The sequence below is a fragment of the Lonchura striata genome, chromosome 5 (assembly GCF_050655825.1).
Source record: "Lonchura striata isolate lonStrDom1 chromosome 5, ASM5065582v1, whole genome shotgun sequence".
Classification (NCBI taxonomy): domain Eukaryota; kingdom Metazoa; phylum Chordata; class Aves; order Passeriformes; family Estrildidae; genus Lonchura; species Lonchura striata.
In genome coordinates this window covers 2491779-2503635 of record NC_140707.1, presented here as the reverse complement: position 1 = coordinate 2503635, position 11857 = coordinate 2491779, and the positions used below count along the sequence as shown (strand labels likewise).

The 11857-nt window shown below is 54.9% G+C and overlaps 1 protein-coding gene across 1 annotated transcript; it reads left to right on the top strand.

The window, feature by feature from the left end:
• The first annotated feature begins 5518 nt into the window (after nt 1-5518).
• LOC144248869 (olfactory receptor 14C36-like) lies at nt 5519-7379 on the top strand. Its single transcript, XM_077790847.2, has one exon. It carries the CDS (start codon nt 6205-6207, stop codon nt 7135-7137), a length of 933 nt encoding a protein of 310 aa, XP_077646973.2. The 5' UTR covers nt 5519-6204; the 3' UTR covers nt 7138-7379.
• The last annotated feature ends 4478 nt before the right edge of the window (nt 7380-11857 follow it).

Below are 11857 nucleotides of genomic sequence, written 5' to 3'. Positions count from 1 at the left end.
ATCATGGCTTTGTGGGCGGGGCCTGGGGGCTCCGCCATCTTTTCTTTTGTCTACAACTCCCGTCATGCTCTGCGGCCCCATAGAGCCCCATTAAAGCCGGGACTACAACGCCCGTCATGCCCCGCGCTCCACAGAACCCCGGTTCCGCCCCCATCTGTCCCATCAGTGTCCCCCAGACCCTCCGGGACCCCCAAGTGGCCCTCAGCGCCCATTCGGGACCACCAAAATATTACTGGCAAAGTACAAAAGAACAAGAAACTTTGGAAAAGCGTTTAATACAAATCCAATCCAACTAAAATCACTTGTCATAGCAGTAACTTCATTAACTCAGCCCATTTAGCCTGGAAAGCCCTAAACACTGAAGTTGTTCAGGTACCCACAAATGTTCCATATAAAGAGCATTAGAAGAAGAGGAAAGAGAGAGAGAGACAGGAAGACAGAAGCTCCACAGAAAGACACACATGTGGCTCCGAGCTCCCGGGGCTCCAGTGTGGGTGAGACACAAACCCCAGGAGAAGGCAGAGTCCATACCAGCGGCTGACCTTGTGCTCCTTGGTTTTAAGCCCCTGGGCCTTCGTGGGCCTCCCCCCAGCTGGGACTTCTGATATCTCAGGTGTTCAGAGCTGGGTGAGCGCTGTCCCATCTGTGTGACTGATTGACAGCTCAGCCCAAGGTGTCTGGGGACATTGATCTCATCCAGCCTCTGACAGCGACCACGGTGACACTGGGGAACCTCATGGGACCGTGGGTCAGTTGTGACAAGGCAGGTCCAAGGACACCGTGGTGACACCAGGGAACCTCAAGGAGCCATGGGTCAATTGTGACACTCTGGGGACCTCGTGGAATCAGAGGGGACCATTGCGAAGCTCCCATGGATCCAAGGGCCCAGGGTGACACTGTGGATCCCAGAGTGTTACGAGGAGCAATTGTGACACTGTGGGTCCCCATGGAACCAAGGGAACATGGGACAGGCTGATGCCTTAAGTTTTAGCTTCCATATTTTCCCAATTCTGTGCTGTATCAGTCTGTAACTCTGAACTTCATGTAGAGTGTCAGCAAGTTCTCTTACAGTGCAGTCAGACAAAACAATCCTTTTCCTGCCTGAGAACCATAGACACCGCTGAAGCTTCAGGCCCAAAAAGTGAAAACACCAGCGAATTGAGGAGAGCAGACTGGGAGGGTGGGGCTGCATAATCTGAAGGTGTAATTGGACAATTAACCCCAATATGGAAATGAACCAAGTCTTACAAAATTGTGAAAACGTGTGACCTGGCGTCCATCCTGGATGTACCCTCAGCCAGGCCCTTGTACTGCCCAGGTGAATCCTTTGAAGGCCTTTTTAATAAATCCCCACTTTACTCCTGTAACACTGTCCAGCCTCTGCTCTAGGTGGCCTCTCAAGGCATCAAGGCCTGGCTGGCTGGGCCACCTGGGGGCCACCTGACAGGTCCAGCTGACCTTGGCATGTCCAGGGCTGCTGCTCATCTGCCCCTGGGGCACTGGGGCTCGGTGCTCTCCTTCCTGTGGAAAGAACTGTCCTTCTCTTCCAGGTGCCCATGGCCAAAATTTGGATTCCTCTTCTTAGTTTGCTTCTATGCAAAGATTGTTCCCAGATGAAATCTGCCAGGACAGACAGGTCTGGCTGGCTTGGCCACCCAGGGGCCACCTCTCATCTTCCTGTGAAACACTGGGACCCTGTGCTTTTCTTTCTTTTGGGAAAAAAGCACCTTTCACATCCAGGCACCCATGGCCAAAGTTGGGAATCCGCCTCCAGGATTCCCTATATCCATGGATTTCTCCGAGGTGAAAGCTTCCAGGAGAAACATGTCTGGCTGGCCTTGGTTTCCAAAGAGCTGATTCTTATCTGCATCTGAAACACTGGGGCTTTGTGCTTTCCTTTATGATGAAAAGAACTCTTCTTCCTGCCCAGGTGTCCATGGCCAGAACTGAGATTCCACCTTCAAAATTCTGAATATCCAAGGATTTCCCCCAGATGAAAGGTGCCAGAGAGACAGGTCTGGCTCTCTTGGCCTATGGTGACCACCTCTCATCTTCTTCCAAAACACCTGGGCTCCATGCTTCTCTTTCCTATGGGAAAAACCATCCATCTTGACCAGATGCCCATGGCCAAAGTTTGGAATCCTCCTCCAGAATTCCCTAGGTCCAAGGATTTCTCAGTGACAAAAGCTGCCAGGACAAACAGGTCTGGCTGGCCCGGCCTCCCAGGAGCCTTCTCTCTCTGCTTCTGCCCCTGCAACACTGGGGCTCTGGGCTTTCCTTCCTATGGAAAAGAACCGTCCTTCTTAACAATGCAGAAATGGCCGAAATTGGGGTTCCACCTCCCAGATTCCCTAAATCCAAGGGTTGCTTTCAGACAAAAAAATACCAAAACGGAGAGGTCTGGCTGCCCTTGGCCTCTGATGGTCACCTTTCATCTGCCCCTGAAACACCAGTGTTCCGTCCTTGCCTTCCTATGGAAAAGAACCGTCCTTCTCCTCCAGGCAGCCAGGTCTGAAACTGGCATTCCACCTCTAAAATTCTCTATATCCAAGGACAAAATCTGCCAGCACCATCTGATCTGGCTTCTCTTGGCCTCTGGTGGCTGTGGCTCATCTGCCCCTGCAGCACTGGGGCTGGGTTGTTCCCTTCCTGTGGAGACCATGGTGGCACGGTGAGGACCTGGTGGAACCATGGAGTCCATTGTGACACTTTGGGGCCATGGTGACACTGCGGGGCTCCATGGAACCCAGAGACCACCATGAATCTGTGGGGCCTTGTGGAATCATGGGGACTATTCCGACTCTTCAGGGCCTGGTGTCACCAAGGGGGCATTGTGACACCTCAGGGCCTTCTGGAAACAAGGGACCAGGCTTCATGGAATGAGGGGAACAGGGAACAGGTCTGGCTGGCTTGGCCTCCCAGGGGCCACCTGACAGGTCTGGCTGATCTTGGAATGTCCAGGGCTGCTTCTCATCTGCCCATGAACCACTGGGGCACCGTGCTTTCCTTGCTATGGAAAAGAACTGTCCCTCTTTTTCAACACCCATGGACAAAATTGGTACTTCCCCTCAAAAATTTCCTGTATGCAAGGGTATCTGCCAGAAAAAAACCTGCCAGCTCTGGCTGGCCTTGGCCTCTGGTGGTCGCATCTCAGTTGCCTCAGAAGCACTGGGGCTCTGTGCCTTCCCTCCTGCAGAAAAGAACTGACCCTCTTGTCCAGGGGCCATGGCAGGAACTGGAATGTGGCTGCCAAAATTCCATCTATCCTAGGATTGCTCCCAGACAAAAGCTGCCAGGAAGGACAGTTCTGCCTGGCCTTGGCCTCTGGTGATATGAGCAGAATGTTTTCCTTTGCAAACACCTTGGAGAGGGCCCAGAGATCTCTTGAGCTGGGTTTTGCAGGCCTCAAGAACATAACCCATGTATGGAGGCTGATGTGCCTGGGCTCAGCTGTGAAGAGACTGAGGACAGATCAGGAGTGGCCTGGCAGGGCTTGAAGGGTGGATGTGGAAATGGTGGAGCTTTTCTCCATAGTGGGAATCAGGCAGGGAGAGAAATTATGCCCCAAATGCAGCTGGGGAAGTCCAGACTGGACACAGGAGAAGAATTTCCCTCCCAGGGCAGGGCTGTGGTGCAGCACGTCCCCAGCAGGAGCCTGGAGCAGCCCAAGGCTTTGTGTGGCCAGGCAGGGGCAGCAGGAGGCAGAGCTGCCAGCAAAGGAAGGGCCAGTGAGGTGGGGCAGCCGGGGGTGACAACAGCCTGCAGGGACAGAGGCGCAGGGCAGGGACACCGTGGGACAGCCTGGGCTGCAGAGGGCTCAGGGATGTGCAGCAGCTGCAAGGCCCTGACAGAGCCAACCTGTGCAGCCCTTTGGCCATGGCTGCTGGCCCTGGGCCTGAGGCCACGAGGGGACAAGTGACCCTTGCAGCCCTGGGGCCTCAGTGCCTCCTTGTCCCTGCTCAGCAGCCTGGCAGGGGCCGCCCCATGGTCCTGCCCTTGGCACTGCACATCCCCACATGCCAGTGCCCATCCCGGGAAGAGCCCTGAGCAATGAGGGAGGGACAGGATCTGCCTTGCCAGGGGCTGGGGCTCAGGCCTGGGCCCTTTGCATTCCTGAAACACATCCAGGTTTGCTCAGCACCAGAGACACCTTTCCCTTGCTTGTCTCCAGCTGTTAGCTCTGCCTCCAGCATTATGCTCTACTTGGGGACACTTTCTCAGTCGTGTCCCTCAGTGGGACCCATTAAAAGTCCAAGAAACTTCAATGTTTCAATCTCACTTTGAGTTTTGAGAAGTTTTTTGAGCACACTCTCTGGGACTGAGACTAATGAAAACAACAGCAGCCCCTGAGACGGTCATTAAAGTCCTTGTGCTGTGTCTGTGCTGCTGAGCTGGGCTGGGCTCCTGGCACAGAGGGTGATCCTGGTAACCAAGCAGAGCTTCAAAAGCACATTTCTCTTGCTGAGCAGCTCTTCTCCCAGCCCAGCAGGGCTGGGGCACTGCCTGCAGCCAGCCTGGGCACAGCACAGAGGCACAGAGAGCTTCAATCAGTCAGGGCTGGGAAGGGGCTGAGAAGTGCCTGGGGCAGAATCACTGCCAGCCCTTGGCACAGGAACCTCTGGCTGCAGGACAATGCAGCTGCAGCTCCTGCAGTGATCTCCTAAATCTGGAACATCCCAATGCCCACAGACCCTGTGAGTACAACTCTGAGTATTTCTGGTGCAGGGCAGGTGAAATGCTCATGAAGCTCTGACATACTGAGGGGTTCTGATAAGTCATAGAATATTTCCAAGACAGCGATTTTGATAAAAAGGAGGAAATTTCCTTAAGACTTTTTATTAAGTTTCCTATTATTGGTGAGTAGCAGGGAAGGGGGATAAATATTAATGGTGGAATTCGAATTTTGACAAGTGCATGAGACATTAGAACTGTTATTTTAGTGATCAATAGGTTCACAGGAGATCCGTAATGTGCTTTCAGCCACTCTGCCCATGGACAGAACCAGCATCACCTTTGCTGGAGCCATCAGGCTCAGTCTCAGCTGTCCTTTTCCCAAGCTGCAAACAGAACCTGCCCCCAGCCAGTGCCCTGCAAACAGGCAGAGTTCTGTCAGGCCAAGGAGAGTGCACAGAGATTTGGGGTCTGGGAGTGCTGGCAGGGAGAGATCAGGCACAGGGAAACACTTGCAGGAGGAAAATCTCCAGGAAGCAGAGAGAAGATCAGGGAAGGAGAGAAAACAAAACCCAGAAATGCTGTGGCAGGGAGAGTTTAGAGATGCCCAGAGGATCCCCTCCAGTGCAGCCCCTCCCTCTGAACAAGCCCCCTCCCTCCTGTGCCCCAGCCAAGCCTCTGCCCTCAGGGCCGGGGCTCCAAGGCGTGCAGCCCCTCCTGTGCAGGCAGAGCTGCAGCAGAGCCGTGGGGCAGCTCTGCAGCCCCGGGCCCAGTTCCCTCTGCAGAGCACAGGGCTGGGAGCAGCTGCCCGGCACTGGGGGCTCTGGCAGGGGGCACAGCTGGCTCAGGGTGACACAGCTGTCCCCAGTGCCTGGCTCTGGACAGTGCTGGAAGTGCAGCCAGGGAGGGAGCTGCTTCTGCCTTCATCCAGTGCCATCAGAAGGACACTTGGAAATCTCCCTGAGATGTCAGTCCAAGCTGGGAGCTTCAATGCAGGGTGCAAACATGTCGTAGAGCATCTCTGAGTTATAAGATTGATGGGGAAGGGCAGAGGTGTTGTGACACTGAAAATGCTGCTGGGTTGGTGAAATGAGCAACGTGAGTCCTTGGCTCCAAAAGTGGAGCTGGACTGTGGTGGATCCATCTGCTCTCAGCAGTACCTGGTGACATTTTAGGGGAAGCGTGGGAAGATGATAACCCTCCCGAAAAAAAAGGCTAAACTCCAGAGAAATCTGAACAGGTCAGACCGACAGACCATCTCCCCTCACTTCCCACTCCTCACTTTGCCTCAAAGAACTTGCTCTGTTCTCCTTGGGGAAAACAGCAATGCAGAGATTTTGGTATCCAGGAATACTGGGAAAAATACTGCAGAGCTTAAAAACAAAACCCCAAAACTCTTAAACACAAAAGTGAGTCAGAGTGTGCTCCAGAGGTGGATGTATGCAAAATGTCTTTGATTTTAGTTAGAGATATCTCCTTTAACCCTTCACTGTCCTTTCTCCATGAACAGGTGCCCATGTGCAGCCACAGCAAATGTCCAACAGCAGCTCCATCAGCCACTTCCTCCTGCTGGCACTGGCAGACACGCGGCAGCTGCAGCTCCTGCACTTCTGCCTCTTCCTGGGCATCTCCCTGGCTGCCCTCCTGGGCAACGGCCTCATCATCAGCGCCGTAGCCTGCGGCCACCACCTGCACACGCCCATGTTCTTCTTCCTGCTCAACCTGGCCCTCAGCGACCTGGGCTCCATCTGCACCACTGTCCCCAAAGCCATGCACAATTCCCTCTGGGACACCAGGAACATCTCATACAAGGGATGTGCTGCACAGCTCTTTTTCTTCATGTTCTTCATGTCAGCAGAATTTTATCTCCTGACCATCATGTGCTATGACCGCTACGTGTCCATCTGCAAACCCCTGCACTACGGGACCCTCCTGGGCAGCAGAGCTTGTGCCCACATGGCAGCAGCTGCCTGGGCCAGTGCCTTTCTCTATGCTCTGATGCACATGACCAATACATTTTCCCTGCCCCTGTGCCATGGCAATATCCTGGGCCAATTCTTCTGTGAAATCCCCCAGATCCTCAAGCTCTCCTGCTCCAAGTCCTATTTTAGAAAACTTTGGCTCATTGCAATTAGTGCCTCTTTAGGACTTGGTTGTTTTGTGTTCATTGTTTTCTCCTATGTGCAGATATTGAGGGCTGTGCTGAGGATCCCCTCTGAGCAGGGACAGCACAAAGCCTTTTCCACCTGCCTCCCTCACCTGGCTGTGGTCTCCCTGTTCCTCAGCACTGGCACATGTTCCTATCTGAAGCCCCCCTCCATCTCCTCCCCATCCCTGGATCTGGCCCTGTCAGTTCTGTACTCAGTGGTGCCTCCAGCCCTGAACCCTCTCATCTACAGCCTGAGGAACCAGGAGCTCAAGGCTGCAATGAGGAGACTGATGACTGAATGGTTTCAGAAACATTAAACTGCTGGCCAGTTTCTGCAAATCACTTGTAATAAAATAATCTTTGATATTTCTAGTTGGTTTCATTTTGAAGATGCTTTTTTCTTTATTTTAGGTTTTTAAGATTGTCCACAAAAAAGTATCATTTTTTGTGCCATTTCTCAATTTGTTTGTCTCCACTTTCCCTGTGCCCACAGACTGTGTCAATGAGGGGCTGCACTTTTGGTACCTTTTAAGAAAAAAGGATATCCCAACAAAGTTTTCTGCAGAGATGCCCATTTGTTGCCTTCTCTGGAGCTGCAGCAGCAATGTCTGTGTGCAGAGCTGGGGCAGATCAGGGCTGGCACAGCAGCTGTGCCCAGGAGCAGCAGCACTTGGTGCTGCCAGTGCTGCTCCCGTGGCCCTGCCCCGCTGCCCTGGTGGCCCTGGTGTTGCTGCAGGGCCTGAGTGCTCTCGGGGCCGGGCACAGTCCTGGGGGTGGCAGTGCCGGGGCTGCAGCAGGGACAGGCCATGGGCACTGCTGGGGCAGCGCTGACGCCTCAGGCCAGGGCCTGGGGGCTCCAGGCTCCTTGCCCAGGCTCTCTCAAGAACACGGCCAGGCCAATGCTCAGCACAGAAAACCCCCGTGAGCAGCCCCAGGCTGGCCGTGGGCAGGCTGGGGGCAAACAGCATGGCTGATGCTCTGCAAGGGCCCTGGGAGAGACGGGAAGGAGCAGCAGAGCAGGGGCTGATCCATCCCCAGTGCGCTGCACAGCCCAGGGCAGCGTCCCAGAGCATCCTCATGGAGCTGCCAACAACATCCCCCCTCTGCAGCCCTGGCCTCTCCCCAGCTAACAGAGGTGCCACATCCTTGCAGGCACAGACACGGCAGCACTGGCTCAGCAGCCCCTGTTTGCATTGCACACAGCAGGCAGGAGCACCCCCATGCTGGGGCTGTGGGGACATGAACCTGAGGCAGCACAAATGCCATCAGCCCCTGGGGCCAGGAAGGGCTGGGAGATGCCAGGGAAACCACTCAGCTTTGTCCTGGCCTCTGCAGTCAGCCAGAAAGTTTGTTCCCATCAGCTGGGAGTTTCCTGTCCCACTGCAGACACTGCTGCTCAGAACCAGGGCTGTCTGGCAGCCACCCTCAAACTGCCCTGAGCATTTCCTTGGCTTCACCTTTGCTTTCTTTCTTCTTCCTGCTACAAATTTCTTCCTCTTTCCCACCCCTGTTCCCTCCCCTGCAAACAGCCCATCCCTGTTTGCCCTTTCCTCTCTGGCCCCACTCCCCATTGCAGTTCCTGACTCAGCACCATGGGAACATCCCGTGGGGAGCAGGATCATCCCACAAGTGCTGCAGGAATTGTCTGCAGGCTCCTGCAGTGCCTGGTGCTGCTCCCTTTCCAGAGGCACCCCAGGCCAGGGGGGCACATCTGGGCTGCTGTGTCTGGCTGTGGGACTCCCTGTTCTGGGCAGTGAGGAGGAGCTGCAGAGGCTCTGCAGGACTGACAGGATGGGCCTTGGGGCTGTGAGGAGAAGCTGAGGGACCTGGACTGCTGGAGCTTCTGAAGAGGAGGCCCAGGGCTCCTCCTGCAACTGCTTCAAGGGTGGTTTCAGAGAATCCCAGCATCAGCAAGGTTGGAAAAGACCTTGGAGATCATCACATCCAAGCTGTGCCCTGACACCGTCTTGTCTCCCCTGAGCCTCCTCTTCTCCAGGATCAACATCAGCCTCTCCTCACAGGACTTCTATTCCAGATGCATCACCGGCTTGTTGCTCTTCTCTGGACATGCTCCAGCCCCTCCATGTCCTTCCTAAATTTGGGGCCCAGAACTGGACACAGCACTCGAGGTGCTGCCCAACCAGTGCTATGCACAGGGGAAGAATCACTGCCCTGCTCCTGCTGGCCACACCATTCCTGATCCAGGCCAGGAGCCAGTGGCCTTCTTGGCCCCCTGGGCACACTGCTGGCTCATGTCCAGCCTGCTGTCCATCAGTCCCTGCAGGTCCCTTTCTGCCTGGGTGCTGTCCAGCCCCTCTGTCCCCAGCCTGAAGCACTGCAGGGGTTGTTGTGGCCAAAGCGCAGGACCTGGCACTTGGACTTGTTAAACCTCACCTTGTTGGATTTGGGGCCTGGATCCAGCCTGTGCAGGTTCCTCTGCAGAGCCCTCCCACCTTCCAGCAGACCAACACTCCCAGACAACTTGGTGTCACCAGAGTTCCATGAGTCCCCAGAGTGTCCCAATGGTCTCCGTGATTCCATGAGGCCTCCCAGTGTCACAATGTCCCTTTGGTTCCATGGGACCCCTTGGTGTCACAAAGTCCCTTGGATCCTTGGGCCCTGCAGTGTCACAATGTCATTGTGGTCCCCAAGGCCCTGCAGTGTCACAGTGGATCCTTGGTTCCATGAGGTCTGGCAGGGCAGCAATGCTCTCCTTGGTCCCTCAGTGTCACAATGGCCTCTTGGTCCCAAGGGTCACCACGGTGTCAAACATGTTACCTTCATTCCATGAGTTCCTGAGGGGCAGCACTCAGTTCCATGGGGCCCAGCAATGTCACCACGGTCCCATGATGACATGAGGTCCTGCTCTGTCACAAAGCTCTGCATGGTTCCACAAGGCCCTGCAGGGTCACAGTGGCCTCTTGGTTCCATGAGGCCTCAGAGTGCCTCAAGGAATTCCTTGGTGCTACAGTGTCACAATTGAGTCCTGGTGACACAAGATCCTGCAGTGTCACCCAGGACCCTTGGTTTCATGGGACACCACAGCATCACAACTGTTCCCTCAGTTCTCAGAGTCCTTGCAATGGAGCAATGGCCCCTTGATTCCATTGTCCCCAGGCTCTCCCAAGGGTCTCCTTGGTTCCACAGTGGCACAATGGCCTCTTGATTCCACAAGGCCCTTCAGGGTCACGATGGCCTCTCTGGTCCCACCAGGACCCAGACTGTCACAATGCACTCCTTGCTTCCATTCAGCCCCACAGTGTCACAGTGTCCCTGTGGCTCTGTGGTGCCATGTCGTACACAGTGTCACCATGGTCCTCTTAGTGCCACCAGGCCCTGCAGTGTCACAATGGCCCCTTGCTTCCCCAGGGCCCTGCAGTGTCACAATCACCAGAGAATCAACCAGTCTGGAAAAGGCCTTGGAGAGCATCAAGTCCAACCTGGGACCCAACACCACCTTGTCACCCAGACCATGGCACTGAGTGCCACATCCAGTCTTTGCTTAAACACTTCTAGGGACAGTGACTCACCCACCTCGCTGGGCAGTTCATTCCAATGCCCAGTCACCCTTTGTGTGAAGAATATTTCCTGATGTCCAGCCGAAACATCCCCTGGTACAGCTGAAGGCTGTGTCCTCTGACCTGTCACTGCTCCCTGGGAAAAGAGCCTGACCCGCACCTGGATGCACCCTCCTGTCAGGGAGTTGCAGAGAGTGATGAGGTCTCCCCTGAGCCTCCTCTTCTCCAGGATCAACAATCCAAACTCCCTCAGCCACTCCTCACAGGATTTGTGCTCCAGATCCCTCACCTTGTTGAACTTCTCTGGACACACTCCAGCCCTCCATGTTCCTCCTAAATCAGGGGGCCAAACTGGACACACCACTCAAGGTGCTGCACAACCAGTGCTGAGCACAGGGGAAGAATCAGTGCCCTGGTCCTGCTGGCCACATCATTACTGATCTATAGAAGTGCCAGGGGTTGGATGAGGGAAATGGTGAGGAGGGGGTGGGGACAAAATATTGATTGTCAGCCATGAAAAGTCTTGATTTTCATATCTGTTCAGACTGCATTAGAAGGTGCTGGGGATCAATATCAATTGGACATTGCTGATATCAATCTATAAACAGGAAAAGAAAACAGGACAAAACAGTCCTCTCTGCATTGTCTTTAATATAGTATATTCACTTTGAAGACACTTCCAAAATCTGTCTATATAACCACAGAAGAAATGAAAATATAAGATATTCTCAGCAGTTTATCTTCTTTGTGTGTTTTGAACAAATGGTTTTGAAATTTTTTTAGTGAATTCCTGAACTGAAGAGCTCAAGAAAGAAGAGGCCTCCATAGTAGGAAAATTCATCAGGAACCTCCAAGTGGCTGAGGATGCACCCCCATCAGAGCAGCAATGAGCAGAAATGGGCACAGCTTTGTGGCTGCCCCAGCTCTGGGATGGGCCCTGGGCCTGGAGCAGGAGCAGCTCTGGAGGGCCCCAGGGCCGGGGCTCTTGTGCTGGCCTGGGCAGATGGGATGGCAGGAGGGGCTGCAGAGCTCTCAGCACCTCAGGCAGAGGGGAGCAGGGCAGCCAGGGAGCTCCTTTGGCCTTGGCCAAGCCCCTTCCCCCATGGTGGGGCTGAGTCCTGGCTGAGCTGCAGCTGCTGCTGTGCCCTTGGCAGGGGCTGAGGCCGTGGGGCAGTGCCCAGAGCAGCCTGGGCTGAGCAGAGCTGTGGGGCCAGAGCCGGCTGGGCTGTGCTGGGGAGAGGCCCTTGGTGCTGCCCAGAGCTCAGGGCAGCTGGCAGAGCTGGCAGGGAGCTGGGCTGGGCTGGGAGAGCCTGGCACAGAAACCATCAGTGTCCATCTCAGCCTGGCTGAGCGGGCAGGGCCAGGAAGATCATCCAAGGTCCACAAGTTCTCTGTGTGGGAGCTGAGCCTGTGGCCCCCTGAGCCCTCCCAAGTGCTGGGGCTGCACCTCCAGCTCCAGAGGAGATGTGACAGATGGGAGCAGGGACAAATAATTCCTGGTGGACTCTTCCTTGGGTTT